Source organism: Lissotriton vulgaris, chromosome 12 (genome assembly GCF_964263255.1).
Source record: "Lissotriton vulgaris chromosome 12, aLisVul1.2, whole genome shotgun sequence".
Taxonomy (NCBI): Eukaryota; Metazoa; Chordata; class Amphibia; order Caudata; family Salamandridae; genus Lissotriton; species Lissotriton vulgaris.
This window is the reverse complement of record NC_141700.1, coordinates 700403178-700429252: the sequence shown is the minus strand read 5'-3', so window position 1 is coordinate 700429252 and position 26075 is coordinate 700403178. Positions and strand designations below refer to the sequence as shown.

Here is a 26075-nt window from a genome sequence, read left to right as displayed (position 1 = left end):
CTTGGGATTACGATGTCAGGTTTCAGCAGCCTTTCCGTGCCGGCCTTTCCCACACAGAAAGGCTGTCGGAACTCGACTTTGGGGGCCCCCAGCACGGCCCCCTTGGGTGCACGGTCTCTGGTTGGAGGCCGAGGGGGCACCTATGGATGGGGCATGGCAGGGATAAACTGCACCTCCTTTTTTACAATGGGAGCATGAATTCCGGCTGGTTTACGGCCGGATTACATGCTCCCTTTGTAAAGTATAGGAATGCTAGTCGGTCGGAACCGCCGCCCTTGTGTCGTTCGGTCCCATGACCGAGACAATGTTGGGCGGAGGAAACTCCACCCGACATCGTAATCAACCCCTAAGAAAGATGGAGATCTTAGAAGCATCAAAACACATGCTGTTAAACTAGGTCTCAATCAGTATTCAGAATTAACCCCAGTGCTATTATAAAACTGGATTTTATGCTCAGCCACCAACCATGGCAGTTACCCCTGCACTCCCTGTCAATTATACAAGATCATTTGCACAGATCTGAACCAATACTATTACACTTATGATTTATATAACCCCGAATTCAGACAATCATATATTCCTCAGACGTGGGTCTCGTGCGTGCTCTATTTTTTCCAAAGCGAATATAATTTTACTTCTTTTGTACTTGTGGCTAATCTTCTGATGTATGGTTCTTAAAATACCCTGTCAGTCTTCGATTCCTCACCATCTAAAACATCTTCACTGGTGCCAGTACACAATCAAATTCTTCTATCGCTAGTTCTGGCCCACATCACATTTCATAATATAGGTCAAAATCACTTACAGATAGATTTCGACATCATATTCCAACTAGAAACCTGAGATCCTTAAATGCAAATCTTTTCAATATTCCCAGAGTCAGGCTTGCTGGATTGGTCCTTTGCTTTTTTGGTTGTTTTTTTTTTTTTTTGCAAAAAAGTTATTAAACAAGAGAGTCACTTTAGAAAGCACCTGAAAACATGGTTGTTTTCCAGACTTTAATCTGTTGGGCTGGTCAATATACTTTAGTTCAGGCAATGCCGAGTTGCACCTTAGGGAAGCTGTTAGCGCTTCATAAATCATCCTCAAGGTTTATTTATTTATTCATTGCTGTTGTTCTGTGTTTTTGTTCATTATTCTTTATATGCTAACCTATTCGGAAGGTTCACTGTTCTAATTATCTCATGGATATTCACTAATTACACACACACATGATTGCTCCTACTGAGACAGTAAATTAAGACCCAGACTGCACAGTTGTTTAACTTAAGTTTTTACTTATAACCCCAGTCTTTCAATTTTGTCATGATTAGGCACTTTGCAATTTTTCTCCAACATGGCACCTGACTCAGACTGTTAGATATATCTAGCATGTAACATACTCACTCTTGTTGATGCGATCGGCGCCATCTCTGCAGTTCTTAATACGGTATTGGTAGTTACGGGAGACTTTATTTAGCAATCAAGTACCGAGACCACAATTGACAAACTTTGGGGCCACTTGGAAGATGCTTTTGTTGCTAACACTTCCTTACCACATATAAGAGCACAAGCCCGCTCTAATCTGCCGTGACTACAAGTGTCAATTTGTTAAGTAGCAGTTTGCCCCTTGCCTGTACTAAAATATTTCACCTTCTTGATCAGTGCTAAGGATAACAATGGCACTGGTTTTATAGAGTTTTACAATTCAATAAACAACTTTTATTTGAGCCTGCTCCTCAATACCTGCATTTCCAATTATGTTCCTCTTAATATTTTTTTAGGATCATACCTTCACTAAATGGCTTTTCTACTGTGCATGCTTTTCGAGCTATGGACAACAGCATTCAATTTAGCCTGTGATTTGGTTGTGGTTTCAAACTTATTCATTCATATTTCTTCTCACTCATACCCCTGTCCTAGTTGCACTTTGCTTTTTAGATCGTAGCCTACCAGACAGTGCAACTGTCTGGTTTGCTAAAGATATCTTGGGAACTCTCAAAAAATTGACCTAGGAATGTATTCCACCCATTGCTTACCATTGGCTTTGTGGTTTATATATCACAATTTCGAGAATTCTATTTGCTGGCTTTATTTGCTTTAGGCTGTCCAGCTTGAGTTCGTCCCACCCTTTGTCCAAACCTTGTTTACTGTAGTCTTTCACAAACTTGCTTTATGGAAACAGACCTTAAAATCTTCTTATCTTGTCACATTTACTGTGCATTCAAACACAGAGGTCAAATGTCAGGCTCTCTCTTCCAGGGAGCCTCCTGTTTATTTTTATTTCTCTGATTTTGAAGTGAGAGAATTTATGTGACAATCCTACTAAGTACCCATCTAAGAAGAAAGGGTGTTGTATGTTTTTTTATAGCACACAACAAAAAATGAACTGTGCTGATGTTTCAGAATATTTCAGAATTAGTACAAATTAAGCAATTTTTTTTGTAATTTGAATTCGATCAAAACACATCAATAAATTAGGCGATGTCATTTGCACACATTATTGTTTATGTGCAGTAAAATCATATTTCGGTGCAGATGTAATGGTGATTTAAATTGAAAATGTGTTGTCTGTAATGGCAGTGCGCTACCACATCATGCATACTCCACACTACGCCACTCCACTTTATGCCCTTTCACTCCATTCTGCGACATGCCACTCCATACTACCGCCTGCACTCCAAGAGCATCTGCTCCATGGCATTCCAGTCTACACCATTCACTCCATTTTATGCCCCTCCACTCCACAACACCTACCCCACTCCACTCCACTCATCCCCAAACAATCACACTTCACTCCTATCTCGACTCCACTCCAATCTATCCAACCTCCCTCCACTCTAATCTACCCTACTCCACTCTACCTAACTCCACGCACTCCAATCCAACCCAGCTACCCCACTCTACCCCAATCTACCACACTCCATTCTATTCTACCCTATCTGCCCTACTCCACTTCACTTCAAACTGCCACATGCCACACACCTCTACCCCACTCCAGTCTATTCCAACCTACTTCATCCCACTCCAAACTACTCTACCCCACTCCAGTCTACCCTACCTTACTCCAATCTACTCCATCCAATCCACCCACTCCAATCTACACCACTCCTATCCCATCCAAAATCAATCTAACCCACTCGAATCTACCCCACCCATCTTAATCTACCCCACATAATCTACCCCACTACAATCTGCCCCAATCTACCCAACTCCACTCACTCCAATCTACCCTACTTCAAACTGTCTTACTCATATCTATCTCCCTCCAGTCTACATCAATTCACTCCAATCTACCCACCATAATCCACACAATATATCAAACTCTAATCTACCCAACTCCACCCTAATCTAACCCACTCAATCACCTTTTCTCCACTCCAGTCTACATCACTCCACTCCAATCTAAGTGGAGACTTTCCCCCAATCTACCCCACTCAAACCTACCCCAATGTATCCAACTCCAATCTACCCCTTTTCACTCTAATCTACCCCACCCCACTCCAGTCTGCACTACTTCACTTCAATCTAACCCACTCCACCCCACTCTGATCTACACAACTCCAACCCATACCACTTAACCTTAATCTTTCCCACACTGCCCCAATCTATCCCACTCCACTCCATTCAAATCTACCCTACCCCATCCCTTCTACCCCACTCCTCTCCAGTTTAATCTACCCCTGCTCCATTTCATTCTACCCTACTATAATCCCAATCTACCCCACACCACTCTATTCAACTCCACTCCAACCTAATCCACTCCAATCTACCCTATTCCTCTCCAGTTTACCACAATCTACCCCACTCCACTCCACCCCAATTCATCGCACTCCAATTGATCCCACTCCACACTACTCCACTTCATTTCAATCTATTCTAATCCACACAATCTATCCCACTGTAATCCACTCCTCTCCGCTCCAATCTATCCCACTCCTATCTCAATCTACTCCACTCCAATCTACCCCGTTCCAATCTACCCTACCCCATACTAATCTACCCCACACTACTCCAGTCTACCCTAATACCCTCCACTTTAATCTACCCGAATCTAGTTCACTCCAAATTGCCCCAATCTACTCCCACACTATTCCATTCTACCCTTCTGTAACCCACCTAATCTACGTCACTCTATTGTACCCCACTCCACTCCAGTCTAACCCACTACACTCCAGTCTAACTTAATCTAATCCAATCCCACTCAATCTTCCCCAATCTACCCCACTCCACTCTACCCTAGTCTGCCCCAATGTACCCTACTACTATCTACCCACTCCAATCTACCCATTCTAATCAGCTCAAATCTACTCCACTCCAATCTACCGCACTCCACTCCAATCTCCCCCAATTCAATCTACCCCACTCCAATCTACTGCACTCCACTCTGATCTACCCCATTCCACCCTAATTCATTCTACCCCCAACTCCAACATACTCCACTCGACCCCACCCCAATATACCCCAATCCATTCTACCCCACTCTACCCCCACTCCACTCTATGGCAATCCACCCCACTCCACCCCATTCCACTCTACCTCAATCTACCCCACCCCACTCAACACCAATAACTTTTAGCCATTCTGAACAGCAGCCACACTGGTGTAAAACATGGCTAAAACACATTACCAATACCAGTGGCTCTTGCATAGGTGAGACCTACTGACTTTTGTCAGTGCTTGTTATTGTTGGTGTTTTTCAGGCTCGTGGGGTCATAGTCTCAGGATAAAAAAAACGCGCTGGCTGTTATGAACAATTCAAAAAGTGGTTTTGGTGTGCCTAGAAAAAAAACAAAAGTTTATTTGGTCAAATGTTTTTAAGAAAGCACACTATCCGTCTATTTTAGTTACCTTCTTAATCACGTCGATAATGCTGCTTTCCTGAAAATAAATATTTCCACTAATAAAACTAGAACTCTAGCTTACATAGTGATTGTAGGCCTCATACTCCATCTTGGTGGTGACGTTGCTGCCAGTGTTTGGTACCACGTGGGATAAACTTGTGTCCAGAAGAACAATGTTTGAACGTGTTTCACAAGAAGGAAGACGACCTTCACATGCTGCTCTCAATAGAGTTATTCTTATTCAAAAGGCCTTGCCAGGCTGCTTTAGCAGAATTTCATAGATTTGTAACAATATTTGTTCAGTGCAGGAGGTGTTGGCGAGAAGCTCCATGTTGTAGAATTAGGAGATATTTTCTAATAGTAGTTCCTTGCAACTTTTTTTTACTATGCTTCTCGCTGATTGGTTTATTCTGTGAGAACTACTTTCACTTATGCAAATGCTAATATATGAAATCCTTTGTTCAGAGCCCTATAAAAGTGTACTCATGTACTTACTTGGTGTAAAAAAAGCGTCCCCTTTCCGCTGATTTAAGGAGGCGAAAACATGCCGCATTACTCTCCCATCTCATACTTTATACTTTTCTGATCTGAACTTTACTGAGTCTTTTGATTGGCTCTGAATTCTAATTGAGGTGTGCATGCTGATTATTACCTGACCGAATTGGGCTATGTTACTTGATTTCTCTACGATTTATAGTCTGAAAATAACCCTTTAAAGTCGAGTCTTTCTCTGTCTGCCATTATTGTAGGACTAAATGGGTTCTACTTGCCAAAACTGAATTTCTCGTTTTAATGTATTAGATATACACAGGTCCAGTGGTGACCACAAAAATCCATATAGGGATTACACCGCTCCTGGTCCATAAAGTCGCCAGGTATAGCTGCTCATTGTCAATATCAAGGCAGAATATAAGTGCCCAAGAACCCTCAGGGCCTGAAAAACCCAGGTGCCATGAAGTAGAGAATGACAACAAGCTAGCTGACATAGATATGTATTTTAGTTTTTTATAAAGCACCAGTGCACCCAAAAATGTGTCTGTCACTCTGCACAGTAACCACATAAATGCGGTGCTTGACACAGATCCAGCCCACATAACATCAGCATACGCAAACAAAACCAAAAACAGACCATAGAAGCTATCATCTTCGAGCAGATAGGGAATATTGATTTTTCAAGAATCGCAGGGAGTAAATTAGGAGGGGCTAAGATTAGCACAGCGAGTATTAGAAATAGATTAGAAGGACTAAGAGAATAAGGAAACCCTGGCAGATAGATTTTTCAGCAGAACGAAGGGACTATCACACAGTAGCTATGTAAATATCTAGATGTGCTGTAAAACACACTATCTTACAGGCAGGAAGTCGTTTATAAGAATTATAGTCCAATGCAATAAATTGTTCACCAGGATATATCATTATAAAATACACGACAGAAGAGCAATTACTGTTGAAGCTTGTTTTATTTCAGATTTAATGACTGTGTGGCATAGGTTTCAAGGCCAAGGGAACCATAAGTCAAGCCTTTATATTGCCTACAGTTAAAGTATAATTGATCAAGTTTTATAAAGGAACCAGGCCTACCTCCTCTCACTGAGATGGAGAGAGTATGTGTAGAATACACCTGTTTCTCACATAATATACCATCAAATAAATGAGGATAGTCATGCCGTCCATGGTTGGTTTTATATACATCTTGCCAGTCCCAATATCTCAGGCTGGAATAAATAATAATAAAGAGGATGCACCATTAGAGACACTGTTAGTAGGAGTTACTCGCCCCCAACAAAGAAGGAGAGTACTAGTAACTGTTTTTTTATTTTATTTTGCAGAGTTTTATATAGCGCGAACTTGACCCGATTCGGGTATCAGAGCGCTTTACGTAGCACCAGTTGCATTACATGAGGAGACATTCATTTTTGAAGGGCACAGGGAGATTAAGGGGCATATGTATGAAAATCCCTATTTGTGATTCTCAAATAGCAATTTTTTTAGAATCGCTATTTGAGAATTGCAAAAAGGGTTGTATGTAAAAAATCGCAATTTTTTTGCGTTTTCTTAGTATTCCTTAACTGCGATTAGCAAATTGCGAAATCACAATTAAGGAATACTTTACCATTCATTTATATGGGCCAGGAGGCCCAAAGGAATGAATGGGAAGTCATTCTCAATTTGCGATTCGCAATTTGAGAATCGCAAATTGAGAATCGCAAATTGAGAATAATTTCAAGGGTGCAAGGGTGTCATAAGGACACCCTGATGCACCCCTGAAATGAACATGTGTGCGCATATGGCGCACATACATGCCCTTGCGCCACATGGCACCTTCACAAATGCCAAAAAGTGCATTTGTGAAAGAAATTGCAAATTACCATCAACTTGAAGTTGGTGGTAATTTGCAATTTCTTAAGGAGAAATCACAAAACTTGAGTACTTGTTGCATAGCATTTAAGGAATCGCAATTTGCGATTCCTTAAATGCTTACGCAAAATTAAGGAATCGCAAATTTTGCGATTCCTTCATTTTGCGGTGCGATTTTCCTAATACATCCCATTTTGCGTTTTTTCAAGGTTGACCGCCCTAGCCGCTAGGCCAACTGCTCTCCCCAACGGCTACTATGGCTACTATAGTTACTATGGCAACCTAAGAGTTTTTACACCAATACAATGTGCCGTTTTGGCATGAGCAGAACTATGACCTTTTAGTATAATACAGGTCAAGAATATAAGATCAACACACTCATGAATTGCTGGACTACTTTTGTTGCCTATGCTATTGTCTGCACTTGTAAGAAGGAGTATGTAGGTAGCACTACTAGGGAGCTTAGAATCAGAATAGCTGAACATGTGAGGGCCAGCCAAAATAGAGATGCTGCTTATCCCTTGTCTTCACATGAGTGCCATAGAGACACAGATTGGCCTTCTAAATTCCATGGGGTCGATTTTGTGAGAGCTGGTACATGAGGCGGCAATAGGGAACGCACATTGAGGCAATGAGAGGCCAAATGGATCGTTTGGCTCAGAACGGTGGAATTTGGTTTAAATAAAGGACACGAGTGTTAGCATTTTCTAAGGTTTCATTTCAACTATTGCCATATATAGAACGGTTACATAACGACAAGTTTCACTAGGAGGAGAAAAATGGTGGAATATTAGCATTCCATATATGTCCTTTATTTCTATGCTCTCATATAATACTCTACCGGCATTTGTAGTATATGTTTACCACGGAATATGGCGTGCTTAGGAGTGGATCCCGCAAAAGTTTTGTGGAGTACGATTAGATCAAAAGAGGGTACCCTTATTCCTAGATCGAGTGCTTCATGTGCCTGAAAGACAGCTGTCATCCTTTAGCATAATAATGGGCGGTAAGTTACACTTCACACACTTGTTTATAGCATATGTAGTTGGTACTATAGCCAGATTTTTTATTCTTGGCATTGTTCTACTACTTCAAGTTTGCTTCAGAATGGCTGCCGTGTTTGTTTAAGAGGATCCGTTTTTGTAAGTAGTTAGTTTAAACTTGACCCGGATACTTTGACCCAGAGTGGGAACATATTGATGCGCATTACGGTGGTATTAATAGACACCTCAGGATAGATGATGGCTAGTAGCCTGATTGGACTTCCCTGATTGTGAAATCTCATTACAAACTTGCTTCAACATGGCCGCCATTTCCGTTCAGGGAGCCTAATTCAATTTCTCGGATTGTTTTTTTGTTGAATTTTATTGGTGTTTTCACGTTTTACTTTTGGGATTTGTAGGTTGATTTCTTCTCACAATAGCACTTTGGTGTTATGGCATGTTCTCATTTTCGTCTGCACTCCACTCCAGTGCCCCCACCTTTCTAGGCGTATTAGGGAATTCGGATTTTTCCCAAATAAGGTGTTTCCTGTCTAATTATGTATTTTTGGTATCCGTGCCTTTGGGAATATTGACACTGACTAAGGGACTGGTTATGATTTCCGCCGCACCAGTGGTGGAGGTGAGTGGTGGTCAGGGACCACTGCACCAGAGGTCAGGGACTGCTGCATCAGTGGTCCAACTGCCGTATTACAACTACAGTGGTCAGAACATTTTGGGACCTCCACAACTGCCGGGGCTCTGCAATCCCTGGCATTGCCGCGGGGGTCTTGAGGCTGCAATATGTTTGGAAGTGCCGCTGCGGCACAGTTAAACATATTGCAAGTTTCCTTACCACCACAGTGGAGGGTGCCATAAGAACTGTGGCACTGAGGAATCAAAGGGGGCCTCCTGTTGCCTCAGGGCCTGCAGGGTGCACATGTTGTGCCCCACTGTGTGCAATCACCCCCTTTCCTGCATGCAATGGATTTGAAAGGAACGGGCTTTGGCATTCTCATTGCAGTGCCTTTTTTATAGGCACCGCCATGGTAATGCCAAAGGACCACCCTGCCAGACCACAAGATTACCCATGGCCGGCTGGCGGTCAAGATTGGCGGACCTGGAGTGGGGTGCTGACGTGGTGGCCCACTCCAGGACCCCCAAACTTGTATTCAGGTCCTAAGTGTCTATTGGCTCTATCAGCAGACTGGCCTATATTGTTCTGGCTCATTTGAGATTACACTCATATCACAGTGCTTGTGTCATGTGTCTGTATACACAGTTACACAACTATTATTTTTTCTTTTAAGATAGTGGCTTCATTAATGAAGGAGTGGACTCGTGGATTGGTCCGTGACTGTGAAATGCACAGTATAAATTTCAGTCACTCATGGTAAGCCTTCCTTTAGGGACAGCCATGTGATTGTGAGCATAAACTTAGCCCTCTTGATCATGATAGGAAACCTTGGCCACATCTTGAATCATGGTTGTATTCGTTTATAGGGATTGTGTCTCGTCTCTTTAATACATACCACTCTTCTGTTTGAATTATCAGAAATTGGAAGTGGATCTGGATTTAGGATTATTAATTACATGCCGAATAATCGATTCTCAAATGGGCATCACGATACATGATCTCATTCGAATGGGTATCCAATAACAGGATTGTTGTAGTTTGAGGTACATCTCTTGGACTGGAATATTTTAGTCCGAGGTTTTTCTCAGAAAAGAGTTCACATATTTACACGTGGTCTATTTGTCTGAATGGCTTGCTCCATGTTGTTTTTAAATTATATACTTGTCTCTTTTTTTGTGTATACAGTGTACATAAAGTGGTCATCGTGATATTTATAGGGTGTTGGTCAATTTGTAGTGGCCCTATGTACAGTTTGTTGTTTCTTAGGCATGTTGGATGTTATTAGCAGCCCCGAAGAAGTCCCCAGGTCCTGGACAAATTCCGTTGGCTGTGTCCTTGTCTGTGCTTTTATGCTGAATTAAAGAAATAAAGAATGGAGTTTCCACAACATACATAACTTGGGATGGCCATATTTGATTCTTCTTGAATCTTCTGTGATTTTCTGTTGTATTTTTGGATTACAAAATGTATCTTAGATGCAAATATACATGTTTTGTGTTATATGTGCTTTTAAGAGTGATCCTTCCTCTTTGGGTGGAATAAATATTCTACCCACTTTCTTTTTCAACCCAGCTTGCAAGGTGGTACTTAAGTGACCTGGACGATCCAACCTGAGGTGTGCATACATGCCAACATTTTAGAAGAGAAAAATGGGAGATTAAAAAAAACATTATCTGGAGAATGTTTCTCTCATTGACTTTTATTGAGGCCTGAAAGGGGTCTATTGTCATGCATGGGACTTGTAAGAATGCTGCTGGAGGATCAGATATCAGAAATGCAAATATACTTTTTTCTGATCTGTCAGTAGTACGGAGAAGGCACTGTGGCTGGCAGAGAGAGTGTGACAAAAATGTTGTGCACTGCCCTGCAGGAGCAGGTTCCTGGCAGTACATACTCCGAGGCACACAAGACCAGGACCCGTCAACAGAAGCCCACTGAGGAATCGGGCTTTTGCATCCAGGAATCGGGAGGCGGGAGACTAGCTTTGAAATTGGTAGTCTCCCACCTGAATAGGGAGGGTCGGCTTGTATGGGTGTGCCAGCTTGAATGGTGCCAATCAAGAAACAAGCATTAGCAACACGTCTAGGTCATACATGTGACAGTTACTGACTTAGCAACTTACTTTTTTGGGCCACGATGGCCTCTGGGCATGTGTACGCAGTTTCAGTGGCCATCTTGGAATCTTGGAATGTTTCTGTTTTTCCTTCAAAGGTGACCATTGTGCACATGGCAGCCATCTTTGTTGAATTTTATTCAAAATCAAAAACATTCCAAGGTTGCCCCATAGGTACAAATTTGCAGCAGCCTTCTTATTTTAAGAAACAATTATTCAAAGATACTCGTTGTGTATGCATACACATGCATGTGTCCATTGATGAAGGTTTTTATGCTAACCAAAAATTCCAAAATGGTTGTCAGGCATGTGCACGTATGGGTGGCCATCTTGGATTGGTTTAAAAACAAAAAAATGGCCACCTGCTGATACAGATGCAGTGACAGTGCAACGGGGTTTAGGTGGCAAAGGTGTTCGGAAGACCTAGTACTGCGTAAAGGGAAGGGGCAAAGGTGTGTTGAGGAGCACGGAGACATACTTTCTACCTCAGGGCTTGGTAACCATGTTTGTCCTTCTTGATTTGTCATCGGTGTTTGATATGGTCTTCCACTCCATCCGCTTGGACAGAGTATGGGTAGCGTGTATCAAAGGCTCCATTTGGGCTTGGCTGAAGTCTTATTTGGAGGAGCGCTCACAAAGGGTTTTCTTACCTCCCTTCACATCCACAGCCATAGGCATGAGCGGATTTTGCGGATTGGCAATCCGCGAATTTGCGGATTTGCAAACTCGCAATCCGCAAAATCCGCGAATTCCCGCGAATTTGCGGATTTTTTTTTTTTTTGTGTTCGCCCGTGTTTCTGCCAGTTCGCGAGGGTTTTTACAATTTCGCAATTTGCGAACTTACCTGTCGGGTCGCAAGTTTTGCGAACTTGTTGTTTCTACGTGTCCAACCTGTTTGGGACACTCTTCTTCATCACTGCCACTCTCTGTCACCACTGCCACTCTCTGACTACTCATGCCACCCTCTGGCCCACCCATGCCACCCTCTGTTTCATCACCACACCCTCTGGTTGTCCAGTGTACATTATTTTTGGCAAAGCAAAGCACACCTTCCCTGCCTCAAGTGACCTGAATTAATTTGGGGCTGATTAATGTGTCACAGAATATTTTTTTAGCTGGCACCTGCTTCCTTAGTGCGCCCTGATTAGTGATCTTTTGCACTTGCTAAGTGCTTTCATTGTTGCAAAATTAGTTACAACACCTGCCCTGCCCCAACTGACAATAATGAATTAGGGGCTGATTAATGGATTTTAACTTCCAGCCTGGCTCCTGCTTGTCTCCCTTAGCTGTAATTCAGGACCTTTGTGGCATATGTGTAACTATTCTGAGGTTCAGAGCAGGGTCACACAATAGTTGCAACTGGCAACTGAACTCTGGAGGGGCCCCTCAGGAAGCACTACAGGAAATGGCTACTAATGATGTGCCTGAACTTTTGAACCTGGTAAGTAGTTACTTTCAGTTTTGCTTAGATCGTATTTCTGCAATTTCGCACTTATTCGCGGGGCGCGAACTCACGCGAACAGTGCGAGCAGTGCGAGCAAAATCCGCTGCTCGCGGATTTGCGGATTTTTCAGGAAATTCGCAAATCTCGCGGATTGCGGATTTCCCGAAAATCCGCAAAATCCGCGAGCGGAACGGATTTTCCGCCCATGCCTACAGCCAAACCACTTGATTGTGCGATACCTCAGGGCTCTGCACTGAGCTCAACGTTTTTTAATATTACATAGCTCCTTTGGCCAAGCTAGCATGGCGCATAAGGTTCATCTGTCATGCAGATGATTCCTAATTAATGCTTGTATTCCTGGAGAGAGACTTGGGTGCATTGATGGCATTTAAGGGATGTCTGAGGGCCGTTGAAGAATGGATGAATGTGAGTTGTCTTAAGATACACTCTGATTAAAGAGGGATTTTTATTTTTGCACTAACCTGACACCCTTAACTGGTGGCCCGTGGAGCCCGCATCCCCTCAGCAGCGCTAGTAAGAAACAGCATCAAATTTAAAGCCCTAGTACTCGCCTACAGAGCATTTGAGCATATGTCGCTCGGTTGTCAGAGAAAAAGACTGCTTCCCTATCATCAGGTGAGAGCACTTCACTCCAATGGGCAAAAACTGTTAAATATCCCGACGATCAGTAAGGCAAGGATAGGGCGATGCGCCTCCTTCTACTTAACTGTAAACTCTGGAATTCTTTGACTTTAATGCTTTGCCTCACACCCTCTGAAGCTGATGTCCGTAAACTCTTGAAAACATACCTGTTCGACAAGTATGCACCACACTTCGGTATGGATCTTTTCTTTTAGTGCAACTCTGAACCGTAAGCGATGTTGCGCCTCTTCAGAGGCAGCTGTGCGCTTTATAAATTGTATTGTAATTTACTGTATTGTATACACTGAACACGATGAAGTATTCCCCCATTCAGTGCAATGCAAGGTTCTGACTTCAGCAGTTGAAGGATGCAACTCATCCAATCAAGAGTCAAAAGAAACTTTATTTCGATTGATTTTACAATCATAAAAGTACATTATAGAAAAATATTTGGAACAAATTTATAAAATTTTCATATGTACAATATTGACTAATACGTAAGCAAAACATTAAATTGGTCTTTAAAAGGGAATCGTCTATACAATGAAACCCTGATTGACAGTTGAATATAAGTTATGCGTATAAGAATTTACAATGCAGAAACCGCTAATTGAGATCGGATTTTCAGACATGCCTTTAAGTAGCAAGCTATACATTTGGCAACAAATGGTGTGTCTAAAAACTGTAATGCCAAGAGAGCAGGTCTGCATCTTCTCAGTCCTGTTTGTCGGAGAAGTGGGACCAACCAGCGTTTACGCGGGGTCTCGTGGAAACTACAGAATAAAATTACGTGCAAAGTAGACTGAGGAGTACAATTATCACAGGGACATCTAGTTAATTCACGTGTCCAGTCTAAAGGCTCGGGGAACGAGACAAGACGATAAAAAGAATCAAAACGAAATCTTGTTAAAACATATCTATCGTAATTTGACAAATAAAAGGACAGATACGGTTGAATGCCAGGGGAGGATTGAATCGCCATTAATTGGGTATTTGATTGTTTACCGATTTCTGAGCACATGCGAAGATCTCTTAAATGGGTGACACATAGATTCTTCAAAGTCTTTCTGGGTATATCCATTAGTAAGAGGGGGTTAGTGAAAAAAACTGGACAATTCAAATCATTCAGAAAGTTAAACACATAAAGTAACCAAGGAATCTTTTTCCAGTGGGTCAGTGACAGGCAATCGGTTATTAGCAACCGGGTAAGATGTCATTGCTCTTTGGTCCATATACGGTGCCAGAGGAGGATCGGTTGGTATCTAATGGTGTCAATTAGATAATCCAAACAGAGCTCGATATGACTACCGTAATTAGGAGCACTTCGGGGGAGGGCTAATACATATTTCAAGAAATCATTTTCAGTTACTTGAAGCTCTCCGGCAGGAGCATAGCCCCATACGCCCGCTCCATAAGTAGCCACACTCAAACATTTGGCTTGGTAGATTTTAAGTAACTCAGCGGGAGCGGGCTTGCCCAACTTCCTGGAAAAAGAGGTCAGCGCTGCTGTTGTGCGCTGGAACTGCATTTTCTTACTGATGATGGCAGGTTTCCAGGAGATCTGATCGTCGATGAGGATCCCCAAGTAAGGGTATTTCCTAGCGTTTTCTAATCTGGTATTGTCAATATAGAGAGGTTTGCGTTTCTGAGCTTTCTTGCCAATATACATAACAAAAGTCTTGGATTTGTTTACTTTTAAACCAAGAGAAAGCATATATTGACAATACTTGTCCAGTTGGAGTTGGAGCTGATTTAGGGTTCTCGCTAGAATGACGGAATCATCAGCATACAGTAGTGCTGGGATTGGCCGGGTGTTTATGCAGGGGAGATCCTTGTTGCCTACCAGCATCGCTTGCTCCAGACCATTTGTATAGATATTAAATAAAAATGGAGCGAGGACGCACCCCTGTCTAACGCCTTTTGCAATGCTGAATGATTCCGATAGCTCTCCATTAATGCAGTACCTCACACATGCTTTAGCATCCGTGTAGAGCTCTCGAAGAAATTTCAGAAGTGGAGGGTCTACTCCCAGGTTGCTCAGAATCTCCCACAATTTAGAGTGGATTACGCAGTCAAATGCGGAACTTAGGTCCACATAGACCAGGTAAAGATTTCCGCCTTTGGCCCTAGCATATTTACCCATTAGTAGTGTCAAATTAAGGGCCTGTTCTACAGTGCCCAATCCCTCTTGAAACCCAAACTGGAGGTCGGTTATGATCTTCTTCTCTTTGGCCCAATCCTGGAGACGCTCCAGGATTAGCCTCCCAGCGACCTTACCCAGAGAGTCCAAGAGGGAGATGGGTCTGTAACAGGCTGGGTTATCGCGTTCTCCCTTTTTAAAAATGGGTAAAAGCACAGATGAAGACCAAGAGTCAATTAGGCCGGCCTGTGAAGCTGCAGACATAACTTGCGTGACAATTGGGGACCATAAGTCTAGGTTACTCACAAAGATGTCAAGTGGAACTCCACCAGGACCAGGAGCTTTCCCGGTCTTCGAGGAAGTCAGTGCAGCAATGACCTCCGCGTGGTCGAAGTGGAGGTCAATAGGATAGATATTATCCGTGGTAAGGACCTCCTCCTCGATTTGGGAGGCCAAGGTTGCAGAGGAGGAACCCCCAAAGATCTGTGAGTAGTGAGCCACCCATTTTTCAGCAGATACGGCCACGTCTAGGTGTCGAACAGCTGTAGCGTCCGCTAGAAAGGGGGACTTGACTGTTCGCCAAAATAGCGAGCTATCCTTACTCCTTGTGCTCTCATGCAGTTGGGCCCAGAGATTGTTTTTTATTTCCCGTTTACGGGTTTTTTGGGCCAGTTTATAATTCCTTCTTAATGAGGCTATTAAGGCCGCGTCCCTATCTTGACTGTGAAGTGCTCTTTTTAGCGCACTAAGGGCTTTGCGGCATTGGGTATCAAACCACCCCCGGGAGTCCTTGTCGTGTGCCTTATGTTGGCGAGTGTTATGAAAAAACAGGGTTAGACCCAATAAAGTCAGTGGGGACCTGGGTAACAATTAGAATGAAAGGAAGGGGTCCTTAGACTTAGAACAAAAAATGTTTTACAAATTCATTTCATTATATTAAATTAGTTCAGAAAAACAAAGTTATTGAATGCAAAGAGGGTTTAATTCAACATTGCATATACATCCTATTCAAATAGGTTTTTGATTCATATTACAATCACAAATTTCATTAACATGTGTGTACCCAAATTCACAACGGGGAGGGGTGAAGTGAGGGAAGTGTCGGGGATAGGATAGACGTGGTCTGAGTCATTCAGTGACAAATCTTATTCATAATCCGAAAAAATAACTACAAGTGGTCCCTTATAGTAAAGGCCACACCATGAGGCTCATAAAGAGTCCAAATTATAACTGGCAAAAATGGCCTAGCTCTGTTAAAGCGATAAGTGTCTAGATTGGGACCGGAGTTGGTCGATGGGTGTGTAGTCGTCTACGTTTCGACCCAAATAGACTGTAGGAATCTTTTCCTTACGAGCTGGTCTTCATCAGGACAATGAAGTTGTGGGTGGGCAAATTCCTAGGGAACAATTAAAAAACTAATTAGAAACCAACCCATCCAGTTATTTTTAATATAATGAAATGAATTTGTAAAAAATGTTTTTGTTCTAAGTCTAAGGACCCCTTCCTTTCATTCTTATGTTGGCGAGTGAGCTCCTGCTGGATAGCTTTTAGGATATTAACAAAACTAGAGAGGATCATATGGGGAGATGTGGTCTCCTCTAAACAGATGTTTACTAGGGGAAGGGTTTTTTGGATGATCTTTTTGGTAACCTCATTGGGGTTGATCTTTGACCATTTTACTGTGTAGCCATTGATTTTGTCCATCGCCAGAGATTGCTGGGTTAAAAGACTGGACTTGCTGTGGTTTGGTGAAACTGAATTAAGTATAATGGTAATACTGTTGGAGTAGTGGTCGCTTGAGGGATCAGTACCAGTTATGTAGTATTTTAAACGATTCTTTAGGGTTTGCGAACACAGAATGTAGTCAATGGTGTTGGAGAGACCTCTACCATGAAAGGTCGGCTTGAACTCGACAGGGGGACACACTGTTTCGTTCGCAAACTCAAGTTCTAATGAAAAAAGACAGTCGGTCAAGGTAGTCCCAATGCTGGAGTGGGTAAAATGGGCGATGGGGGAATCATGTTCATCTTGGAGCCCACAGATACCTTTTTTATAGTTGCTACACAAATAAACATTAAAATCCCCTCCCCACACAACATAACATTGTAACTACGGATTCTTAGCTTTCTGTTCATGCAGACATAAAGTGATTTCTAACAATGACTTTGCACACTCAGCGGGGGAGGAATTATTATACATGTTAATAAAATAATAGATGGAACTTTTGTCGGAGGCTAGTTTTAGGATTTGAATAGTTGGGGACACTAAGGGTACCTCTGTGGTCGTAAACGAAATTTTATTAGAGAGATAAATAGCTAAGCCACCCTTGGGTCTTCCATGGATGGACGGACTGGCGGAGATGTGGAAAGTTTTGTAACCCTGAATGTGAATAGGGTCAATAGCCCAGGTTTCCTGGAGGCAGACTATTATGTGCTTATTAATCACATCAGTCCATGACTGAAGGTGTATCTTGGATCTGAGGCCCGCTACATTCCAGTAAATGACTGGAAGATCCCAAGTTGATGGTAGGGTGGGATTAGAGTTCTGTGTATAAGCAAGAGATGGTGGTTCACGGGACTGGGTATATGGGAGAAGGGTGGAAGAAGAGAGTTGTAATTCACATGAGGTTGAGGTGTTATGTTGTTGCCTCATATGTGGCTCTTCAGGGAGGGATGGGTGATCGTGGCTAGGATCTTGATCCAGAGGGGTTGTCGGGTAGAAGGGTAATTCCGTCAGAGGGGTAAAAGGCTCGATATGAGAGCCAGTAGGGAATGACGGGATTGCTTCTGCCAACAGAGTTCCTCTGGGGATATAAATAGGTTGAATTTGGGTGTTGTTTCTAACTTTGGCATTGGTGAAGGGGACTGATGGTCGGTCAACCATATCCAGACATTCATATCTGTTGGATAGAGGTGGGCCTCTCCAATTAGTAAGGTGTCCCGGGGCTGGATTGCTAAATCCATAGCCTGCCCAGTGGCCTCGGTCTCTGTTCCCATCCCAATTCTCCACTCTTGTCCAGCTCCAAGGGGGACCGACATTATGTCGTGGGGCCGGGGGGTAGAAATATGACAGACCATGGGTGGCTATCCCTTCAGTAGATGTGTGGTCTCCCCAGGAGCAGATATGCTCAACTGTATGAGGGTCGGCGAAGTTCACTATGACGCAATCACCCTGAATGTTTTTGGGCTCAGTGCCTAGCTAGGGGACTCTACGCACAGTGGTGACTCTGTTGTCCAAAAAAGTTGGTAAAGGTCTGCTGTTGGACAGCCAGTATATTACTTTGTTTTTTAACGACCAGACCGGTTCATCCTGGTTGGGAGAAAGTTCCGGGACACCAGTCATAATTACTACGTAGGGGGATGCCTCAGGCGGAAGATGGATAGGTTGGCCCCTCCTCTTTCTATTTCTCGGGATGGTGTTAAATCCAACAGAGTGTTGTGGGAGGGTGGGGGCCGGGGTAGGAAGGGCGGGAGGAGGTTTTGGTTGGGTGGACGTCTGTGTCTTGGAGTTGGTTGAGGGTAGGATCGGTAAGGGATTAGGTGGTTTAGGGGGTGCTTGGACCTTTGTTGTAGTTGATAGTGGCTGTTTTTGTATGGGTTTCTGTGGGGCCTTTTGGTTCGTATTAGAGGGATTTGGTACGGTCGAGCCTAACAGATGTTTTTGCATTCTGATTAAGGGGCCTCCCTTGAGCTGAATGTGAATCTTTGGTGGTAGCTTTACTTGAGTTCAGGGCTAAAGACAGTTGGGTTAGTTGGGATTCAACCTGATGCAGTGACTTTTCTATAGGTTTTAGATAGGACCTAATTAGATCACCAATTTTGCTAAGCAATAAGCTGTCATTGCTACAGGTGTTAGTAGTTAGGTTGCCATCATTAACCATACCACCTTCGCTGTCGTAGCTACTAGCGCTGCTAGAGCTAATGTTTAGGTTATCTGTGGTAAAGTTTGTTGCGTGTGCAAGCGAGGAAGAGGGTAAATGGTGGGGAGTTAGAACAAGGTCGATGGACTGTATGGGGGGGTGGGAGGTGGGAGGGGTTGTGAGGATGGTTGTGGGGGGAGAGTTAGCAGAATGGTGAGGTTTATTAGTTTTCCTCTTCCTTTTTTGGGGGATTGCACCCTCACGTGAACCCCTATCTGCGGATGAAGAGGGAGCAACACCAGCTTGGCTTGCGAAAATGGCTGGAGATTTTTCTAGTGACTGCAACAGATGTGATTCAGAGAGATCTAGGGATGCGGACAGATCCACTGTACAGGGGACTGAATGAATCTCCGCATGCTCTATCAGTGGAGGGGGTAACTCTGCAGGACACTGGGGAGTTTTTGCAGTAGCCAATAAGCCCATAGAAGAGCGTCTGGCTATAGCCAGGTCCTGTGAAACTCTCCGTTCCAACAGGGTGATACCCTGCTCAATGGCCTCGTTGGCTTTGGTTATAAATTGGTCTATCGGCCCGATAACTTGAGCTGCAGCCTGGGCCTGTTTTTTGACAGTATTCCTAGTGGTTCTGGGGGACATAATGCAGTGTACTTCGTTACGAGGATAACAATATTGAGGGTACTGACTGCAAACTAGAATCAGCTTGTTTAGAAGTACATACAGTAACAGCAGTGATGAGGGGGGAGGAAGCAGAAGTAAATAGGGTGGCCCAGTCCAGTCTATCCCGGTCTTGAACGGGCTTAAACGGGCCCGCCCTTGGCCCGGGCTTCGCCCCGCGCTTTGTCCCTCGCGCGTCCCGCGTTGCGGGAAGGACTGGTCAACTTATAGTGTTTCGTGCAGGGGGGCGTGGCCGCCGGGGGAAGAGGCACCAGCTGACAGGAGTGAAGGCTGCTGGTCCTCGCAGTCCCCCGGTGAAGGCAGCAAGTAGTTCGTGGTCAAGCGCACGCTGGGAGCGTGCAGGCAGTCCGCCGATTGCGGAAAAGCTCCCACCAGCGGCGCGACCTCCAAGGTGAGCTTTAACAGATGGTTATCCCTCCGTAGGCAACAGGAATCCTCCTTCCTGCAAAATGGCGAGTGTCAGAGCAAGTGAGACATAGATACCAACATGCTCCTTGGGCAGGACAAATACATTAATGGGTAAGAAAACCATTGAATCAGGAGCAGGGAGCTGAGACAGAAAAGAAAGTCATTAAATCATAAGAAAGGGCAAAACAAAGCCCACTCTTAGGGGTCTATTAGGATGGCATGCGGTAGGGCGGTGGCGATCCGCATGTCAAAACACCCAGCCAGTTTGCCTTTTACCCCCACCACATTAGCATCACGATTGCCTACCGGGCAGAAATGGCCCACAATATGGTGACGGTGCCTTGCAGGCACCGCCATCCATATTAGGATGGTGGCAGTGTCATGCCTTTCCATGGCGGAGACTCCGCCATGGAAAGGCATGCAGAGTTCTCTTTAGGGGGATGTTGTGGAGCCCCTAGGGGTGGGAGGCTGCACTTGGTGGGTACCCATGGTACCCCCCAACATTGGCATGCACAAGATGGCAGGAACCGCCTGGTGCCTGTCAGGTTGTGACAAAATGGTTTGTGGACAACAATAGAGACTTGTAGCAGTTCTGATGACCATATGGAATGCCCAAAGCATCAGGTCGATTTCCACCGAAGGCATATAACCGGTCACCAGGCAGGAGGCAGGAAGCTAGGTCGCTCTACACACTGCATAGAAAACAGTATATTTATGGGCAATCCTGTATTTAGACCGGCAAGGCTCTTGCAGAGGTGGAAAGATCTAAGGCATGACAGGCCATGCTGACAGGACATAATCTGCAAATGAGTTGGGAACAACTCTCCTAATAAGATCTGGGGTTTAACAGTCATTCCACTCTCCATAGTTATAATGGTTTGGCTCAACCATCTGAGACTGAATCTGCAAGGGTGGCCAAGCCTTGGAAGTAATTGTTTTCCTAACGAATCCAAAGCAAATACATTAACTCTAGCCTTTTACCTGGTAACAGGGGTTTTGGGAGAAAGGAATCTCACCCAGGTTTAGATATATCACCTGGAGCTGTGCCTGGTGTTTGAGGTGTAAATGAGTAGACTGGCGGTGAATAGGAGATCAGCCAATGGCCCGCCCCACCGCGCCTTGACCCAACACTTTAGTTTCCCCTTTGGGAGTAGGCGTGGAGTTGAGAGCTTGACTTCAGGTGACTTTTTTAATATTGTGATCATTTTTTATTGGTTGTAAATGCAAGAAGGTACAACCATGCACCGTGACAGGATAGCGTATCCTTCCAGGGTGTACAGTGTAAAATGTACCCATTTGCGCTCTCACATGTTCACTCGGTAATCATTGTATGGTGTATACCTCTACGCATATCTTATCCACCTTTTACCGTCTCCCCTCCCTTTCCCCTACCCCCCATCGTTAGGTTATGTTTTTGAACTTTGCATGGGATTAACTAGCGGGAAGGTAGTATGATTGAGCTGACTTACAAGAACCTCATCTTTGATTAGAAATCAATGCTGGTGGAGGGGGGGGGGTTAAGCCACACCTGAAGTGGGGGAAGGGGGAGGGAGGAGTCACTCCAGCATCACAGTTACCAGAAGTAGCACTTTGTTGTAAAAACTGTCAAATCTAAAGAAGAGTGCTCCCTGAAAGAACTGATCTCTGTACTTGAACCAAGGCAGTGGTACCAGACACAGAAATAGTTGGTGGTATGCCTGGCCATGCCACCAGAGGCTACAGTGCAGGGTAATAGGTACAACTGGCCAGGACAGAGATCATTAGGTTTTTAGAAACAGCTTTCTTTGGAGGCTTATGCCCTTTGGATTATGGTTCAGGCACATGGTCGCCTGGGAACAATCTGTGAATTAGATTACCTCAACGCATGTGCAGCTGCTTGTTAAGCACTCTACAATGACATAGGTTTGCAACCTCTAATCCCACAGTGGCACATTTGACTCTGAGGTTCAGTTAATGTGCCAGTTATGTGAGAAGGGTGGCGTCTTATTAGAAGACAGTTGCTTCCGCTCCCAGTTCTACTCCTGTCTCATCACAATGCTTACAGCCAATGTACATGAAGCCTGTGTTACTATCAATGTGGTGCAGGCATCTTTGACTCGTAAATGTGTTTGATATTGCTCTTGCCTCGGCTAATGTAGTGTGTGGCTCACAGCATTAAACGCATCAGTATCTTTAATTTCAGAATTTTAGATTTATTTTGACACATTCACTAAATATTCACATTCCATTGCATTGATTTTATTTATTAGTACATGTTATAAACCTTCATAGCCTCTCCACAATAATTTAAATATAAATGTAGGAGAAATGGAGAAAGACATATTGTAGAATACTTCATTGACATGCTAACAATTAACATGTGATGCCTTCTCACATCAATTCATATATTCCACTTTCTTATAATTAAGGCTGATGTAACTCATTGTTTCCCCAGTTCTCTGTGATCAGATTATGTAGAAGCATCTTTATAACAACTTCAACTTCAACTAGCAACTTCAAGGAAGGATCGAATTCTACAGACCCAACAGAAACCTGCGATCCTGCCAATCTGCTTTAGCGAAGCCTAAACGTATTTACAAGGTCAGAACAGGTGGACGTTCCTTTTCCCACCTGGCAGCCAAAAGGTGGAACGAGCTCCCTTCTGACCTAAGACATACCACCAACTATCTTCAGTTCAGAAGGAATCTTAAAACGTATCTCTTTCCCAAGCCGTAAGTTTCAGTATACACCTTAGCAGCTTTCCTGGTTCTTAGCGCCGTGATATCCCTTGGGATGAGTGATGCGCTCTACAAAAACCGCAAAATAAAATAAATAAGGGTTATTGTGCACGTCTGACAGTGGCGGCTCTTCCGCTATGGTGGAGGAGTGTTGCCCCACTGCTGCAGAGCAGTGAAATAAAGAACATATACAATGATAATAACTTTGGGTTATTATCATTGTATTTGTTCCTGCTGAGCAGCTTTGAAGTGGGTGGAGCTTTGGCCGGTCAAACAGTCATGCGCACTTCAAATATTCTCCATGCAGACTGCATTACAGCCTGTATGGAGAACATGCACAGGCCCCTGGCTGAGCACTGAACCACAGCACTCAGACCTATCACAACGCTGCAGACCAATCACAAGGCTGCATTGCAGCGTTGTGATTGGCTTAGGGGAAGGAGCGTGGCTGCTTCCTGTTCCGGCCCCGGAGAGGAGAAACTGCGTCGACATGGGGGAGAGTGGGAGAGCAGCGAGGAGGAACTTTTTTTTTTTGACAATGCCCACTCCGCCCGCCTCACCACTCCCGATTTGTGACTGCCGCTAATGACATCTGATAAGAACAGTCTCAATCACAAGAGTTTTTTTATTAAGGCGAATTGATGTTTTCTAACAGCTAAGCTAATGGCATATATTCTCAGGAGCTGAGCATTTTTGGCTGAGAAAAACAATATGTACTAGTGATAATGACAATTAAGTGCAATAACTGTGAAAACAAGCAGCGAAAGAGGATCTCAGTAACAGGTTCTCCGCCAAATTAAACTACAGTACATAAAATAAATTAGAATTTACAAAAAGTGTAATAGTTACTCATTTAACTTGACAGTAAGTGGGTTTTTGAGCCCTGAAGGATGTTACCATATCCCTTCATGTGCAAAATCTGCAGACAGTAATATTTGAGACCACAAGACCCTGTGACCAGGTTTGAAAATCAACATTTAGCTTTTGAATATTTTATATCATTGCAGAGAGTCGAATATCTGTTTGCGTTCAGTTGGTAGAGAGTCATTGGTACAGTGAGACAGATCTTCTGATCCCAGCAATTCCTCGTCTCTTTTGGTCTATTGGGCCGGCCAGAGAAAGGCTGAATTTTCTTAATAATTGAGGTGTAAATAGAAAGATCAAAAAGCTTGGCCACTTGATATCATTGTCTTCTATGTAGAATGACCATGAGTCTTTTTAGTCTTTCTTCATGATGCATCTTTAGGCAATTATGTAGATGCCTGATCATTTGTCATCATCTAAATGTTCATAGAATGTTCCAGAAGTAGGATCTTCTTTCTTAGTGGTAGCTCTTTAGACAGAGATCAAGTATCTTGTCAATATATCATCAACAGAGTCTTTAAAAAATATTCGAGAACTCTGTGTCCTTTCATCAATTTGGCTATAGAGCAACTGAGATTGGAATAGTCCACTACTGTAACCGTCAATCAAACAATCTGGAAGCTAGGTCATTATTTTCCTATGAATTGTCTGTAGAACATTCTAGAAGTTTGGGGCTTGTTTATGATGCTGTTTAGCCTTCTGCCTCCTCCTGGTATCACTCCCAATGCTTATGTTCCTTTATCTCTTTGAGACTTTATCTGATTGTCAACATGTGCGCCCAATCATCTTAACTGGTGTATTCGGTTGAAAATGGAAGACACTGATGTACCAGCCTGTAGGATGTCCCTGACTGCTCAAATGTTGCCCACACCCACCTCTAACATCAAACAAAAGGGACACTGTGTCATAGCTTGGCACAGGGCCATAAACACTCCACCTCCTCTTGTAGCCCTGTAAGCATCAAGTCAATCTTCTCTTAGGAGACCCTCACTGTTCCCCCAACTAAAAGAATTGCAATCATCCAATATCCCTCCACTTTTTCCTCTACATTTCCTCCTTGGGGTATTGCCCTTTCCACTTCTAGACCCAAAACTATATATTCATAGAGACAGAACTTAATGTATATTTCAGGGATTTAAAATGTAATGTATCAGTGGCGGTGGCAAGCACTCATCTTGCTCTGAAGCTGGTGCAATAGGGAAAACAGCCAGCAGAAGGGATATTCTGAAAGGCCAGGTTCAATGTCCTGAGCAAAAGACAGACAATCAAGCTTAGTAAATTCTCCTTGTCTTAGCATCCCATAATAAAAAAGTGACTTGATACTGTGTCTTCTTTGACAGTCAATGAGCTTCTTATTCTCGTCAATGCCCTGTGAATCCATAGAGGCAGTTAGGAAAAGGGTATTTAGGAAACAAAATCCTGACTCTTTATAACATATCCCCTGAGTTCCAGCTCTTGGGAATGCTACCCATTATTCGAGGAAAATGGTTGAAGCTAGTCCATCACTCCTGGCAAGTGCAACAATGAACTCAATGTCTTTCGGGACTGATTGATCTCCTTTTCTTTGCCGAGGCTCATATCGTTGTCACCTGTGGTCGTCCAATTCTCATCTGTGAACAAAAGGAGAGAGAATATGCCTTCAGCAAATTTCTATCAACATACAAAAAGTTCAGAACTTTTAACTGTATAGCATGTGTGTTTAATAGAATTAACCCTTAGAGGTGTTCTTGTATTACATTCCCACACAGTCAGTTACCTGGGGAGCAAGTTAGATAGCTTAAACAACGATTTGGTATGTCCCTGGTGTCAAGACACTGCATATACAACTGCTTCAGTGATCAGATGATGTTTCTACTAGAGGTTGGAGATGTACAGATGAGCTGATCACCTGGAGCATATCACTTCTAAACTTGTGCAGGTAAAATGACATTCTCATTAGTAATACCGCCAGAAGCTGAGATTGATGTTGTTATGAGATAAAGTAGATATTTGCATGAAACAATCATCTGTTGGTTACTACAACAATAATCTGTGACTGAACAGGCGAACCATCATCTCATGGCTATCACTATCGGAGGCTGGAGATGCAAGGATACATTTTTCTACTGATAAACATTGCTGCCACAGCATGGGGACGTGACATGGAAAGGAATCCACCATCGCAAAGATGCTACTACCAGAAGAGGATGTGTAAGTGAAACAATGTTATGATGGGTACCATTACAAAAAGCAGCAAATTTACAGGTGAACCGGTATCCGACTACCAGGGGCTATACATGTTCAGGTTAAGATAAATCTGATGGCTAGCACTCCCAGAAGCAGAAGATATGCAAATGACGCTGACCTTAAATGTGCACCACTAGAAAAGATTTTGAATGTTGAACATATCACTAGAAG

At 43.5% G+C, this 26075-nt stretch overlaps 2 protein-coding genes across 2 annotated transcripts in view; both read right to left on the bottom strand.

Annotated features, from left to right (window-relative positions):
* The window catches only part of LOC147678033 (uncharacterized), a 238598-nt gene extending 227563 nt beyond the window's left edge, over nucleotides 1-11035 (bottom strand). Inside the window, exon 1 of the mRNA XM_086945606.1 lies at nucleotides 10921-11035. Coding sequence (XP_086801732.1) covers nucleotides 10921-11035 — 115 coding nt within the window. The remainder of the gene's footprint in view (nucleotides 1-10920) is intronic.
* Nucleotides 11036-22268: 11233 nt separating this feature from the next.
* The window catches only part of LOC147678032 (uncharacterized), a 156868-nt gene continuing 153061 nt past the window's right edge, over nucleotides 22269-26075 (bottom strand). The window contains exon 14 of the mRNA XM_086945930.1: nucleotides 22269-25288. Within this exon, the coding sequence (XP_086802056.1) occupies nucleotides 25253-25288 (36 nt within the window). The 3' untranslated portion in view covers nucleotides 22269-25252. The remainder of the gene's footprint in view (nucleotides 25289-26075) is intronic.